The sequence below is a fragment of the Protomyctophum bolini genome (genome assembly GCF_963924005.1).
Source record: "Protomyctophum bolini genome assembly, chromosome: 12".
Lineage (NCBI taxonomy): Eukaryota > Metazoa > Chordata > Actinopteri > Myctophiformes > Myctophidae > Protomyctophum > Protomyctophum bolini.
The window spans coordinates 31,023,379-31,040,372 of record NC_137873.1 but is presented as its reverse complement, the minus strand read 5'-3'; the positions used below and the strand labels follow the sequence as shown (position 1 = coordinate 31,040,372).

At 42.0% G+C, this 16,994-nt stretch overlaps 2 protein-coding genes across 2 annotated transcripts in view; one reads left to right on the top strand and one right to left on the bottom strand.

The window, feature by feature from the left end:
* LOC308325097 (phosphatase and actin regulator 1) overlaps positions 1 to 7,869 on the bottom strand; it is a 31,189-nt gene extending 23,320 nt beyond the window's left edge. Inside the window, exons 1-2 of the mRNA XM_080777505.1 lie at positions 7,441 to 7,869; positions 4,363 to 4,527 (exon numbers count right to left, since the gene is read on the bottom strand). Coding sequence (XP_080633631.1) covers positions 4,363 to 4,527; positions 7,441 to 7,759 — 484 coding nt within the window. The 5' untranslated portion in view covers positions 7,760 to 7,869. The remainder of the gene's footprint in view (positions 1 to 4,362; positions 4,528 to 7,440) is intronic.
* Positions 7,870 to 11,946: 4,077 nt separating this feature from the next.
* Positions 11,947 to 14,969, top strand: LOC308326204 (uncharacterized protein; the record flags this gene model as incomplete). Its single annotated transcript, XM_080779012.1, has 5 exons — positions 11,947 to 12,359; positions 12,429 to 12,803; positions 14,108 to 14,209; positions 14,622 to 14,726; positions 14,952 to 14,969. Exons 1-5 carry the CDS (start codon positions 12,180 to 12,182, stop codon positions 14,967 to 14,969), a joined length of 780 nt encoding a protein of 259 aa, XP_080635138.1. The 5' UTR covers positions 11,947 to 12,179.
* Positions 14,970 to 16,994: the final 2,025 nt, after the last annotated feature.

Below are 16,994 nucleotides of genomic sequence, written 5' to 3'. Positions count from 1 at the left end.
AACCCAATGCTCTCAGATTTGAAGCAAAGTCTCACCAGAAAACTGTCCATAATGTTACGATACTTTGTGCTTTTAGGTTATAAAATGTCAAACAGTATGCTCCACTACAAGTTCCTCCAGGATACCAGATGTTGTTCAGCATCACTCTCCATGCTCAAGTTGTCATCTCAGAGCAGCTTCAGGCCAAGCATTAGCTGCTGAGTAGGAAACATCAATATGTTCCAAAATATTCCAGCAGAGGCTCATCATTTATATAGACCTCAGGATATGGTGAATTGAAGACTGTATGAAATGAATGAAATTCTAACCAAAACATATGAATGCGATTTTCCTAAAGTATTAATTTCCACAAATATCAAATATAATATACAAGCGTATCATGGGGCAGAAAGGGCTCATAGTAGTAATGTTCAGTAACATGTAGTAATCTACAAGTATTTATTGCATAATGCATATTTATTTATATTTGCATCACACATTAGGCCTATCTCTGTAGTCATATTTTTCAGATTGGCTTTCAAAGTTTGTGAGAGGGACACGTTTTGCACAATCATGAATTTTACACTCTCAGAGACAATCATCCTCGTGGTGGCGCTATAATAGCAGACTTGGCCTTGAACCGGCCAACTGTGTGAGCATGAGATTGAGAATTGGCATAATGTCTAAATTGGAGGAAGAAAAATAACTCCATATAAATACAAAATTAATGGAATGATATTTAGTTTGTTGAATTACTCAGCAAGTTAGCGTGCTGAAATTAACTGATTCCAATGCGCGCGCACACACACACACACACACACACACACACACACAGACCCTTTCTCACATGGGGTGGTAAGGGGTAATACTAATATTAGCTGAAAGAAAAATCAACGAGTATGAGAAACATTGATCTACACTACAGTATGCTTTGGAAAATGGTGGGCAGTATAGATAGAGCACCGAAGTGTGAATGCATGTAGTTTTTATTTACATTGTAATCCCCATAGGGGTATTTTTAGATCACCTCAAATAAGAACTGCGTTTGAAAAATAAACATGTCACCCCGTTTCACTCATATGGATAAGAAGAATCAACTGACTGAGAGAAATCGCTATTGTTACCGCTACTGAATTAGTTATATTTTCGCTAGAAACAGACTGTATCATGAGTGACTGACTGTTGCAAACGATACAGACAACTCCCTGACAAGAACGCAGAGACAGCTTGTTTATTTTTGGACCACAATGCTTACATGAAAGGATTTTAAGATTCTCCATAGAGAAATTAATTCTGTGAACCAAGCAGAACATGAGATGAGCGAGTGACGTCAGGACTTTGGCGCTCTATTGTCAAATATATTGGGACTGAGTCAGACACAATGGTCTAAACATGCCAGATGATCAGTATGGTATTGTGACCACCAAAACTACAGGCTCATATGAGCTTGTAGACATTTCCCTAACTGCATATTATTTTAGTAGTAAAATTACCCTACTACACTAATCTTGATCATGTACTCCAGCCACTCATGATCTTTACCGAAGATGACGATAACCAATTCATCTGAGAGACCAAGCTAAGAGCATATTAAATGAAACTGGCATAACTGAATATAGACTGCAATGATTTCAGAACACTGTGCATGGTTTTAGAGACGTATTCCACTGTGAAGTGACCCAGATAGACTGAACACACTCAAACCAACCCTGAGGCCTGGTATCTCAAAGTGGAGGCTTTTACCAAATCTATTCAGTCAGCCTTTGTCTCAGAAAAAGAAATTATGAAAACTTTCATTATCAGTGAAAGATTTTTTTTTTTATAGATGTGGTTGCACCAATGAGACTTTGACAGATACAACATTAAGGGCACAGAAAGAAAAAAAAAGAAGCCCTGTCAATTCTATCTGCCGTTTAAATGGGGAAACCAGGAGGGATAAAGCTAAGCTATAACACAGACAGTGAGTTTTAACAGCAGGCGACAGCCTGGCGTATTTTCCAAAGTGCGTTATTTGTCTATGGGACCCAGCAACTACTGCCGATAGGAGACGAAGAGGCGATAGTCGTTCAAAAACATGGAAATATTTTATCTTTTGGAAGACCGGTGAAATCTGGTTCCTAGTTCCACTTCAAAATGTTTACCGGACCACAGCAGCATCATTTACACTTATGTACGGTACTCATTTTACATGCGCTTCAAAGCGTGGACATGGGGTAATGACAGCAGGAACACCCACTAGAAGATTTTTATCGCCCAGGGTCGCCGCTGTTCGCCCACTGTTAAAACATATAGGGAGAGACGTCAGATGCTCAGATCACTACTAGTAGGGGTCCTTCAACACTGCACTGTAAGCTGCATGGTGGACAGACAGGATGTGACACGATAACGTGCCAGACCTTGCCATCTTCCTGAGATAAGGAGTAAAGTCCCTTGGAGCTAGCTTTTATCCGCCTGGAATATCACAACACGCCATCTATAATCCTCTACTCTACTGTGCTCAGTGTCCAATTACCTGCATGAACATCTGCATAGCCAGCCCAGCAGCTGGTCTGCTCCCTACTGGCACAGGAAGTATGAACAACATCAGGGCACCAGATAAACCACTGCAGCGATAAGAGCATGAACAACACTGCAGGACAGCTCAGGTCCCTGATCTTTAGATGACTGAAGGTACGCTATAAATCAAATGATATGCAAACCAAAAGAAATAAGTGTTCCATAACATTTAAAAAAAAGGATTACTAAAGTTCTGCAGTTGCCGCATTAAGCATGACAGGAATTGCATGGAGGCCATGGCCACCGTGGCCCCTCAGTTTGATCAAACAAAAGTGAACCAATTACCAGTGGAGAATTTAAAGTTACCAAAATAAAAGTGCATTGTTCCAACCAAAAAAAAACAACATTTTCACAACCCATACAAAAAAATACAAATAAAGGCTCTTTAAGTACAAAGCATAAGCCTAGAGAGCCAATGGGAGATGAGTGTAGGTCACAAATGTATAATGCTGATATTAAAGAGGATTTGCTAGGACAATGTACATGAGCTGAACATGGTAGCTACAAAACAATGGATGAGCTCTAAGCTCATCCATGGGCCTCCACTGATTAACAGCAGTGTTTCAATACAAAACCTTTTATTCTCATCGGTTCGTCCTTCACAAAAAAAAAAAAGAAGACTGGAGGTGAAAAAAGTTTCATAATCATCGCCTGGTGGATTTAAAAGAATGATCAAAAGGACAGCAGCCAGCCGTTTAGAAGAGTTCTAAAATATCGGCATCAGCGTTTTGGATGAGGGATACTAAAAATATCACTTACTCAACAGGGATTGTAGGGCCAGGGGCAAGAGAGTAGGGCCAGAAATACAAGCTTGTGCCAAATATCCTTGAGGGAAAGCAACAGTCAAAAACCATGAGGAAAGGGCAATATCAGGCCCCCTCCATACAAAATGGAGCATTCCTTGCTTTTGTTAGAAAATAACAGTATTCGTTATCATGGCATACTGGGGATCGAATGAACAAGACCAGTAATCTGAAAGGCACACTGTAGCGGTCAGTGTGGCCTGATGGCGAACGCTATGAGGTCAGACAGAGACTGATTCATCTAAATCTCACAGCAGACACAAATGCAAACAACAAAGCCTGTCCTGTACAATCCAGGTTCAGGTGTGCGTATGTCACTTTCACACAAGAACCCACCTAAGTAAAAGCAATATTCCACTTTAGTTTTCTCGTCGGGTGGTGGTGTTTTGTAAAGAACGTGCACCATAGATTGTTCTTTCTACAACATAAAAATATGAATCTGAAAAACACCAACAGGTGGGCATAAACATACATTTGAAAGAGTCTACAAAAGTAACATACCTGCAATGAATATTCAGAGGGTGACTATCAGCTCTGTACATAATGTAAAAAGGTGCAGTCAGTGTGCCAAAGCGTCTCGTACCATATGTTCAGACATCCACAATAGCTCAGACACCATAAACAACCACGTAAAATACAAATACTGTACATGCAGCCATATCCAACGCCGGGAGCATGTCCTTCACTGGCCCCAGGAGTAAAGGGACCTTAAGCTCAAAAAGCCAAACAGAAAAACTGCACTTTCACTCAGTCAATTTGTAACAATTTATATTAGCTTGAAGTCTGAAACCTAGCTTTTTTCTGCCCCTGACTGGCCAAGGGAAAATTCACCACACACTGACATGTCATTTCAGGAGCCATTTGTTAACAATATGCTCGCGGAGCACACACACACACACACACACACACACACACACACACACACACACACACACACACAGTTACATTCATTCTTGACTGTTATATTAACACTCAAGGTTTTACGGTGCAATTTTGTTTGAACTACCAAATGGGAGTTTCATACCAGCAGAGGTCTGCTTGAACTTCTCACTCTTCTTCTTCCTCCACTTCCAGGGCTTCAGGAGACGTCCCAGAGTGGCAAATTTGCTGCGACGCCGGATGGGAGGAGTGTGGGTCCCCGGGACAAGGGACTCGGAGCGCATGGCAGCCAACCTCTCAACTTCCTCAGCTGTTAAGGAGACCAAAAACAAGGGCCGTCAAAATGTAGGTCAGGAATGTCAAAATGTGTTATGGTAGTTTTACAGGAGAATGGATAGGGAATGAGACACCAATGCTTGGCCACAAAATAAATAAATGAATAAAGAAGCAAGCCGTCTCTTCCAGAATCCAGACTACAGAGGCTGCATAAAGTCTGAGCTGTGGGAGGCTAGATCACACTGATTGGTTTGTTTGTGCTAGTTTGGCAGCTATCTCTATGTACAGAATGCTAAATTTAAATATACTCTGTAGTATGATGTGTCGCTTGGCGACAAGAAAGACCATTTTGTGGGTAAGTGACCGTTGTGTGATGGTGGACTAAATATTCACCAAGTAGGGTTGCAAATGCAAAGTTAATTGAACACTGAATGATTGTGATTCACACTTGGAAATGTATTTTAAACACCTTATTTGGTCAGCTATATTGCACTTTGCCCTCATCTCCTCACCTTTACACAAACTATTAATAAACAGAACATTTACAACCCATCTCCACATCAACAACTTCAGAGGCCCTTCATACTAACGGACCACAAATACAGTATAGCACCGATAAGCACAATGAGCAAAAAGGCTTTAAGGAAATGACAGTAACAACAGGTGTTGATACTAAGGGTTGCCCACCTGCTTCTGGCAGGTAAATAAAATGTAAGGACAGGTGGAGTTTGCTTTCAGATTGCCCGAACGGTCAAGTGCTAACTTGAGAGGATATGCAACCATCTATAAACACAAGACATTGTTTAAACACCTGAACATGGAGTGATCCTTGTTCTGGTCTGTGCAATGTAAAATAACAGCACCGTTTACCTATCATGTGCCGTTTTCACTGTTTGTGTTCAATTGAACGGTAATTCAACGGCAATACCCATCATTTTATAATTTAATTCACTTATAATTTACTTTTCGGTCAAGTGGGCATGACCTTTGGGCTTTGGGCAGGTAAAACATGACCTGTACTTGCCAGGCCAGTACCTCTGAGTCAACCCCTGAACAATAATCACGATTAATAATATATATGTTATTTTAGGCATGCAGCCCTGATAAGTACAGCAAAAGAATCCCGCACACTGTATTCACTTGAGTTTAGATTTTATTGAGCAACGTTTTGGTCGTCAGACCTTCATCAGGCATGCAGCCCTACCACCATGCACAGCTTTTTAACATTATACACATGCTTATGACATTAAAAGCAAAGAATGTCACACATTTTTCATACAAACTTAGGTGTGAATTCATTAACTACATTGCTGTCCAAGTCCCCCCCAATAATACACAAAAACCACAAATCCATCTGTTATCTCACAGTGACACAATTAGTCCATTTGATCAAAACAATTGCTTGCGGACTTATATTAAGTCAGGAGGGACGATCATAAGAGGCAATTAAACTGGAGACTTTGATGCACACAGAAATAACAGCACACAAACATCACTTTAGAGGAAGTGCATGAATAAAGCCAGCAGCAGTCTTCAGACATTAGACATGTTTTTTGTTCTCGAGTACATTAGCAGTTGAGCACAACATAAATGTCTTTGCTACAGCATAAATCCAAGACGTGCAGTCACAGAAATAACAATCTAAGGCTTTTACAGGCCTAAATCACAGCATATGTCCCAATAGTGTCACCTGGCTGGGCTAGCAAAAGGGAAACCAACAAATGGCAGAAGATGGCAAAAATGACCACATCTCAGTGCCCTATGGATTTGACTGCTAGGCCTACCACAACAAATATAATTGGTGCATAGTGCAATGCTACATCAAAATAAGTCAAAGAGAGGGGGGGGGGGCTTTAGATAAGGAACATTCTACCTTCTTTTTTTTAAAACATGTTGACATGTTGGCTGCTTACTGCAAATCTCAGTGGTGTAGGCCTAACTAGTAGTGCATCATGAGCAATGGTGACACAAAGCTTACATTCCAGGTAGCACAGGGAGCAGCCTTTCAAAATCTGTTTTAAGTAGAATCTAAATTGACAATATTGTCAATTATAACATAAACAGCTGTACTACAATGAATGCAGCTCTGTGGGTATAGGTTTAATAATAATAAAATTAAGTTTTGTTGTTTGTTATTCAGTCATTGATGATACTATGTTTCATGCATCATGCCAGTAAGAAATTGTGGTATAGGCTACAAGCAGCAGTATGCCTAATACTTTCCATAATAGGCCTACAGCTACATCCCCATTGTTTGTAACTGCATGTTATTGTTCAATTGCAATCACCTGTTGTTTGGTGGCCAAGATGGCTGGGGGGGGGGGGGGTGATGTAATGATCCTTGAAAAAGGCTGAATTATTGTTAAATGGTGTTCATGATACGATATGAGAATGTTAGTCAAATGCCATTTAAATAGCTTGTTCATCTTTATTGCCCACGTTTAGTCTACATCAGGACCCGATCATGGAAACTGAAACCACGCCATTACTCTTTCAGAACAAATTAATCTACAATACAAATTATTTCGATCCAGTATTGCTCGCAGAGTAGAGCGAATCTAAAGCTCTGGTGTAGTTTATTTTTAGCAGGCAATCCAATGTAGGCTACTAGCCATATCGCTCTACGGAATTCCTTCGGTGTGGCTGTGTAGCCTACGCTATACAGTATGCCTGGGCAGGCCAGCCTACACCTGGTGTGTGGTATGTGTGTATTTGCATTCATTGTCTCTATACAGTCTATTCACACAAGACCACCAGATAAATCCACACAGAACGACAGGTCAAAACACATGAAGCACAGTCCTACGGCGCAAAGATTGATCGTCAAATGAATGTGGATTATATCATATCATTGCAGATGCAATATGTGAAAGCGCATCATGAACAGCGGTATAGCCACCAGCCTACACTGCAGGTCTATATGGGCCAAACGAGCAGCTCCACTCACCATCCTGTGTATCGTTCCCGCGGCTGCAGTTGCTGCAAATGTGCTTTATCTCTTTCCCGATGTGACAGTGGATCGTAAACGGCATGTTATTATTGTGGTGCTGGCGCTTGCTTTGTTGCTGCTTCTTCTTCTTGTTGCTGCCGCTGCTGCTGCTGAGAGACATCATTTTGACCAGGCTGAACGTTTTCTTCTTGTTGTTGGGTCTCTCCACCGCCACGGGCGTGTGTAATTCTCTACTACACCCCGTTGTAAACCAAGTCCCGTGCATGATGGAGGAGGGTGTGGGATCCACCGGGGGGTAACTGGCCGTCTTGTACATGGACACGCGAAAACGGTCGGACGCGCGGTCTGGTCTCTACTCTGCGGTGTGCGCACACACACAACACGGTGATGATGAGCGAGGCGAGCTTCTTCGAGATTTTAAGGGTCCGTCAAATGATTCCCACCTGATTTAGCCAGCTTCCACCATTTCTTCTCACCCATCTATTTATTTCCACACTCGCACCTGAGATTCCAGTGACTAGACTAGCAGCAGATTGCGCATGGCGTGGTGGAGTGAGCAAGCAGCACTGCGAGCTCTCAACGAGATGCTAAAATGTGTGACTGTTTGTTTCAATAGTAATGACTGACTTCCTCTGCCGTCTGCCTCTGTCTCTGACTGTCTCTCTCTCTCCCCCAGAATCTCAAACCTGCAGTCTAATCCGCGATTAGTGCTCAAAACGCAGAACGCGTGTGATTGGCTGGACTGTGCGCTCCTCCAGAATGGCCAATACACGGTCGACTTCAAATGAGTTGTTAAATGTGGTCTGTTTGGTTTATTGTAGCCGGCTACCTACACTACACTATCTTTGACTACACTACACTAGTACACTGTAGCCTACAGTATACCGGTACTACTACACACCAGATCATTTTGCAGAACTACACAACATGCAGTAGTATCCTAAGATTTAGACTCTAGACTAGTATGCTACTAGGCTAGTGTATTCGTATTGTATCGATAAAATAAAATACATCTACGAGAGTCTTATGCAGCATTCTCCAGAATAACGTTAATGTATTTTACAGTACCAACTTTATTGGGATATACAGCCTAGCTAATATTCCACCACCTTCTGGCACCTTTGAGAGGCACGCACATATGACTTTGATTGATTGAAGTATGTATTAACAGTTTGCAGAATTATAGTAGGCCTACATACATTCAAGCACAACTCAATACAAAACTAGCCGTTTTGTGAGTGGACGACACCATAAAGCATTATACTTCATTGTTTACAAGAGGGTCCACCGTTTTCAATTCATCATAACATTTAGACGTACAAAAACAGGAAATCATCATAAAGGGGAGGAAAACATACAGACCCCCTTTCCACTGGTTGGTTCCCAATGGGAACCGGTTCAGTTCTTTTTGGTTCTTAGTCCATGAGCCAGAGCTCCAAAATTGGTGGGAAAAACTAGACCTATTAAATTGTTTATATTGTTTTTATAAATCAATACACGTAAATGAATACATGATAACCCTTCCACAGTAGTAGCTTTTTCATATTTTCGATAATTTTTCATATTTTCCTACACAATGCCTAAAATGTAAAATTTGTAATACAATAAATCATTGTCTTCGTGTAAGTACTCAATTGGGGAAGTTTCATGATGATAACAATCTAATATAGGTATGTTTTTTATGGTTTTATACGTTCCAATGTTGGAGCTCTGGCTCATGGACTAAAACCAAAAAGAACTGAACCGGTTCCCATTGGGAACCAACCAGTGGAAAAGGGGCCACAGTGAGGGGAAAAGGGGGTAGGTGGGGGATTCAGATTTTACGGGGGCCAGTTTAGAATTGCAGCCATCCGTACGTGCCCTTTGAGAGCGGTTTTGAATGAGTCAAGGGATTCACATGTCTTAATGACAGTTGTTGGTAGGGCGTTCCACATTTTTGTGGCATAGGAGCGAAATTAATTTAGTCCCTTGTTTGTGCCGAATCTGGGTTGCACATGGTTTGTTGAACTGCCTCTGGTGTTGTGGGTGTGGACTTCATTGACATTAAGGAAGTATTTAGACAGGTACATGGGGTAATGGGGTATCTTTGTGGTGTATCGAATCTTGTGGACCAGACCCATTGCGAGATGCTGTAGCCTACTCAACCCTTCCAGCCTGTCAAAGTGGGCAGGGGTGAGGTGGGTTCAGGGGGTGAAGCCCAGTATAGTAGCCTGACCAGTTTGTTTTAAGGTGCATGCATAGTCGAAGAAACCTTGTACGAGGGCTCCTGTTAGGGTCTTCAAGGTGTTTTTTTTACCAGTAAGGAGATCGTGTATAGGAATCTTGTTCTTTGGTTGACTTTTTTGATTACGTTGGTGGCCATTTTATCACCGGAAATATTTGCCTCCAGGATGGAACCTAGGTAATTTCATCTTTTCGTGTGATAATATTGTCAGTATTTGTCACCCACCTTAACCAAGAAGCCATCTGCCTTGCTGAGATTACTATTTTATCCAAAAAGAATGGATTCAGTTTATCCCAGGTGTAAAGATACTGTAGCTTGTTATCAGCGAGCCAGGTGCAGATTCTACCGAGTTCAGAGCTGAGGGCCTTTTCAACCTGCAGTTTGTTCTTGTCCGAAACCAGCAGTGCTGAGTCATCTGCGAACAGGAACAAGTTGCAGTCACAAGCTGATGTCATGTCATTTACATATATTATGAACAGTAAAGTCCCTAGTATGCTTCCTTGTGGAACACCACGGCTCACTGGGAGGGGAGGGGGGGACAGTGTTCCGTTCACCTCCACCATCTGTTCTCTCCCCTCCAGGTAGGATTGCATCCAGCTCACGGATGTGCTATATCAAAACCAATTGTCCAGCATGACCATGCCGCAGTATTTGCCAGCATCCACCTCATAGACTATTTTTTCCATCACTTTCGAGATGGAGCTAAGAATAGAAATAGGGCTGTAGTTGCCGGGGTCTAATTGGCTCCCTTTCTTGTGCAGGGGGGCCGGTTACTTTGGCCAGTTTGAAATCTTGGGGGACCTGTCCCTGTTTGATGGAGAGGTTTATTATGTGGGTGATGATTGGAGCTATAGAGATTGCAGAGTCTCTGAGAACTTTGGGGGAATATTGTCATGGCCTTGAAGGGCACTCAGTTTTTTAAGTACCTCCTCAGTTGTTACCATTGTCAGCTTAAAATCATAAAACACCTAGGTTTTTGTAGAAGGTTTTGATGTGCTCTACACACCAAAGCGCCCAGAGTGGGAGGGCAGTTTGGTAAGCAGCGTTGTTGCAATGCTTGTAAAGAAGATGTTTAAGTAGTTTGTCAGTGATGAAGGTGGTCAAAAATGGCAGCCATACAAAAAACAAGCATCGTTGATCGTCCATACAATAGCAGCTGATCAAAAACATAGGCCCTCCTACTGGAACTGTCTGCCTGGTCCTTAGAGGCTTTTAAGTCTTTGCTTAAAACACACTCTTCTCCCTGGCTTTGACCTAATTAACCTGTCTAAATACTTGTGTTGCTTCGATGTTGTTTTTACTATGGTATTTGTGTTGATTGTAGGCTTGTTTTATGATCGTGTACAGCACTTTGGTTGACCTTCTGGTCTTTGTAAATGTGCTCTATAAATAAAGTTTGATTTGATTTGATATTTATTTATTGAGGATAACATTATTGAAAGAATGGTTAGGCCCCATGGTTTCAAGATCATTATTTATCCACCATACAGCCTAGTGGAGTAAATTAGTAGGCTACAAATCCATGTATGACAATGTAGCCTAGAAGTGATGAACAGAACAGTAATTTCATAATCCGCAGCTCAGGCAGCATAGCTCATAGGCTATAAAACTATGTCAATGTAAGCAATGCATCATCTATCTACAGAAAGATGTTTGACATCCAAGTATTTGCCCACATCACTTGCTTACTGCTATACATTCTGGCTGATGCTACGATTTGGTGGGTGTCTGTGACTGTAGTGCTTAATTGGCCGCATCTAAGCCTGCCTCTCAAATTTCACATCTCTCTCTCTCTCTCTCTCTCTCTCTCTCTCTCTCTCTCTCTCTCTCTCTCTCTCTCTCACACACACACACACACACACACACACACATACACAAATTGGAAATTAAATGAACAAGATGGAAAAATGTGATAGTTTTGGCTCTCCTTTATTCTATTTTGCTGTAGGCCATTGCGGATAATTATACAATTATGATCTGGGAGGAACCGATTTTTTTTGTTATGATATATGGAGAAAAAAAGACAAAAAGTAACCTTGACATCTTTAATGGATGGCTATGGAACGTATCCTTTGCAATGCTACCATCTAGTGGTCACTCTGAGTCTTTGTAACAAAGGATGATGCCACATTGCCACTGTTCTAGCCAGCCAGCGTGGTCCAGGCTTGCGAGCGTAGCCGTAGCGTACGGACGTAAGAAAGCGTAAGCAGCTGAAAACTCCATTTATAAACGGGACACAAAATACTTTTCAATTATGCCACAATTTGTGTGTACTGACCGCGAGGTAGAACTTCTGCTTCGGATCATACTCAATTACAAGAAGATCAAACTGCGGGAGAATGTCGACTGGGAGACCTGCCTTTCCAAATATGGCGATATAATAGACGAATTTGTGGCACAGTATCCGAGGGAGCCGACAACAACAAACAGGGAGGATTTCCCTCACGTGTTTAACGCCAGAACATCAAAAGCCCAGCTCGTCGCCAAGATAAAGCGCATCCGAAATAGATACATGGCAGCGCTGGGCGCTGGGCGTAAGAAGGGCCATGGCCATGTGTACTTGTTTTTTGAGCTGTGTTCAGAGATCTGGGGTGGCGGGTCGCCTCCTGCCACGCGGCCCCTCGACACCGGTACCGATACTGGGAGCCTGGAGGTAGTGGAGGACCAGGAGACTCAGACTGGGAGCCTGGAGGTAGTGGAGGACCAGGAGATTCAGACTGGGAGCCTGGAGGACCAGGAGACTCAGACTGGGAGCCTGGAGGTAGTGGGGGAACAGGAGACTCAGACTGGGAGCCTCAGCCTGGAGGTAGTGGAGGACCAGGAGACTCAGACTGGGAGCCTGGTCCAGGAGGAGGATAATGGGATTTATGGGAACCTGGAAGAATCGTCTCCCAGTCCCAGACGTTCATCAACTCCGACCTCCAGCTCGCCCCTTCTTCATCTTCCACTCTCCTCTCTGCGCCTCATCGTGCCGCCTCTGCAGCTCGTGTCTGCAGTTTTGCTGGAGATAGTGAAGAAGGGAGCAGTGATGCACTATGGCATGCTGGAGGAGTTTGTTAGCACCGTGCTGGAAACGGTCCCCGACCTGTTGACGTACAGGGAGGGAGCCCAGCTTGTTATGGGCCTGCGTGCACGGGTAACTAAGCATTTATGCAGGTGGCTACTGTCTACTACTGTATAAAGAAAATGCAGTGGCCCATTTGTAACTAGATAAAGTGCATGCCCCTCGGGGCACAGGTGTCCACCAGGGCAGGGCAGGTTGTGGCCTCCTGGTGGCGCTATAATAGGCCAATGTGAAAAAGGTGCCGTTTCTTCTTATGCCTTGGATGGCAATTGGATGATTTGAGGCATTTTGTTCCAAAAACGTGTTTTGCAAAAATCCAGCTATTGGTGGCGCTATAACAGGCCAATGTGAAAAGGGTGGGTGGGATATTATTCCTTAGCCTAGTATTCACGTAAATTGCACTGCGTTCATGATTTGTGGCTTTTTGTTAAAAACGGGCCAATCCTGCAAACTTTGAAAGCCAATGTTAGCCAAGATGGAATTTGAAATATCGGACAGAGTAATAATAAAAAAGTGTTTTTCAAAAGTCGGTGTGACTCCTGGCCGCTGTGGAAAATTTGGGGCAAAGAAAAGAAAATACAGTGGAACATTTGTAACCAGTAAGACGCGCAAACGCGGGAAGCGAACGCAGCTCGTACATATTTGGGTTTTTTAAAGATTTATTTTTAAGTTATTATTTTTTTAAGTTTTTAACTTAGCCATAACCATATAAGGAGTCCCCAAAGCAGCTATACGTCCAAATATGGAGTGTGTTGCATCAATCACAAACATATTGATGCAACACACTCCATATTTGGACGTTATTATTTACGTTATTACATATATGGGCACAAAGGGGGGACACACGCACACACAGACATGATCTGCTAGGTCTCATAGTAAGTGCTCACTGCGTTCGCAACTACGAGTAAGACGCGCGAACGTGGGAAGCGAACGCAGATCGTCAATTGCAATAACAATTAGAAAAATTACGAATCAGTGAGAACTGTAATTAAGCATTTTTTATGGTTCCATATAGTTATATGCTACATAAACAATGTAATGCCTTTTCTTTTTCCCCCCCAGAAATTAACAAACATGTTTTGTGGCTCTAGACAGATTTAAAAAAAACTTTTGGGCCAAAAATTGAGTTTTTGATAAGAAAGGTAAGGGTTAACCCTGGCCTAACCCTGAAGTGAGATGTTATCAAACTGCACTCTTTTCCACTTTACTACAATGTCAATGACATCACTATACTATGAGCCTTGGTACATATATGTCACACTAATGCTTAGACCAAAGGTTTGAGACCAGACCAGGTTCTCAATCAAACTTAATTTAAAGGACCCCATAACTCTGTGGAGAGGAATTTGACCTGTTTATAATTGTGTCAACAGGTGGTGCTGGAGCTGTGCAGAACTGATGAATTACCCAGCCCTCACACCGTCCAGACTCATTTGGCCAGAATAAAAACCCACATTACAAAGACCAATAAAGAGGTCCCTGGTGAATTCTCACAACATACACACTTTTCTACAGTAAAAATGCAGTGTTCATTTCACAGTTTTACATTAAAAACGACCCAGAGGATTTGTAAATGGTGCATTTATATAGCGCCTTTATCCAAGGCGCTCTACATAGATTGTGCATCAATTCATCCATTCACACACACATTCATACACCGATGGGCGATGGCAGCGGAAACCATGCACCAACCACACATCAGGAGCATTAGGGGTTCAGTGTCTTGCTCAAGGACACTTCGACACTAGGGTATCCCGGGTTCGAACTGGCAACCTTGCGGTTCCCATACAGCCCTGAGCCACCGCCGCCCCTGATTATATTTATACTCGTAATTCATTTAAATTCACTGAAGTGATATTAATTTCTGGCTCTGCTTTGTTTTTTAAGAGATCTGAGAGTTCTGATTTAGAGGTCAAGACATCGATGACCAACTTCTTTCAGCTTGTTAACTCTCTTGTGGATCATCCAGGCCAAAGAGATGCTTTTTATCAGGTCAGTACATTTGAATATTCAGATACAGTACTAATACTGTCATTGTACAGTAGTACAATGACTGAAATGCTATGCTGCTTTATATGATGCTAATATTATTATTTGAATCATGTTCGACTAATCCAATAGCAACAGCTAACATTATCATTAACTATTTTCTTTGTTATTGTACATTTTCACACCTCCATGTATCTTTTTAGTCCACCTGTCACTTTCTTGCTCTAGGACACTTTGACGGCATAGCTGTTGCAGGGATTGAAGCTGTTTTTTAATGTTTTTTATTTTTAATTGTTTTACTTACAGACAATATCTGCTTCCACTCATATTATAGCTCTTGCAGAAAAGCAATCTCAGGATGCGACCTAACATTGCTTATGAATTTAAGTGTATTGAGAGCATTCATTGTGCAGGCTTTACTTCCTTCTACTTTGTAGTTTGTTGCCTGAATAGCCCGGCCTTATGTTAATATATATATCGCCGCTGTCCGGTGGAAACCTGTATGTCTAAAACTGTTACTTTTCAGGAATTACATTTTTTTTTATCCAATGTAGTTGGTCACAAGCTCTAGTTTCATTGGTTAAATATTACATAAAACCCACAGACAGAATTAACAACTTTCACATCACAATGCGACGCACTGAGAGCTTGTAGGTCAGCTATTTTTGCTTCTTTTGTGGTCAGAATTTGGTCAGAATTTATTGAAAGGATAGTCCCTTAACATTACATACTATACACAATGTGCGCAGTGCGATACTGTTGTACGATAAAATAGTGCATCCATTTAAGAAAAAAAGTTGAAATATGACCTTTATAAGAGCTATATTACTCTACTCAATGTGGAATGGAATGTGGACCTTTCTCTTTGTTCCTCTTTAGAACATTTTCTCAACAGTGTTTGGTCCCAAATATGACTCGGCCCTGGAGGCTCTGATGATGAAATTCCTCTCCAGCCTGCAGAAGCTGTTGCCCGTTCCAAACCTTGAACAGGTAGGTGTCACTGTGCCAATAAAAACGTCTGGGTTTCCGAGGCGACTGTGCCAGTAACCCTGCTCACACAAAGGCGTGATGGAAGTAGACTGGATACCGTATAGCTGAAAACCAAAAGACATTGCCTGGTCAAAGTAATGATAAAAATGCAAAGCCTGCCTCATGCTTTCAGATCTGATTTAATGTGTTGTGTTCACAGACAGCTGATTGGCTCAGCCTCTCCCCCTCTATCCCGAAGGAGTGTGTGGAGTTACTGAACCAGCCACAGCCATTGAATACACTTATTCAGCATCACAAACGTCATGGGCATTTGGTCCTTAAAGGTACTATACTGTGTTGACATCAGTGTTAATTTTGACAGCTAATTTTGATTTCGTTTTAGGATGCGTTCGGAAATTTGCACTGATGTGCCCTCTTCTTGTTCATGTATTCAGTGCACTGGGTGCGTTGTCATTCGAAGATCTGGTGCGTGGTGTGGTGCCCCGGATGTGCCCGCACTGACCAACCCTACTCAGAAGTTGGGGTTGTTCAGTGTGATTGCCTCACAGCTGTGTGTCTCTAGCACTCCCCGGAGGCGGAAGCTAAGCTAGCAAGGCATGCATTTAGTACATCACCATACAAATCATTCACCTTGGTCCATGTTTTAACTGGTTAAAACAATCAGTTTTAACTGGTCGTTCGTAAATAAGCCACACTCTGTGAGGTGACCACTCGGTGCACTAAAAAAACTGAGCACATTCCCGGTGCGCATATCCGAAAGCACCCTCTGTCATAGTCTCTTGAATAAAAATTCACTTCGTTTTATTCATATTTTAGTCATCTGAAATGTTTAAGTTTTGGTCCGATTTTTGGTCGAATAAATACAGTTGGTTTTGTCGACAAAACATTATTATAGCAAGCCTTGATGGCGTCGTAATGACTGATTTTACACTAGTGAGCTTAGTGAGCAATAGTGAGCTTGCAGATCTGCTATTTTCAGCATGCACCAAAGCATAAAATTTGTCTTTTAGTTACACAGAAGGGTAGTGGGGACTTATTATTATTTTATTTTATTTGTATTTATTTTTTCAGCAAGCCTGACAGAAATGATTTGATTGGATGAGCACCGAATGTGATGTATGATATTGAGAGCTCTCACTTCACACGAGTGTAATTTATTTTAATTGCCATGGCTTGCAATTCAGGGGCTGAATCTAGGCTACACAACAGCTCGAACTAAGGGTATATAAATTACTTATAAATGACATTGTTCAATGTTGAAAATGAATGTTATTACCCTTT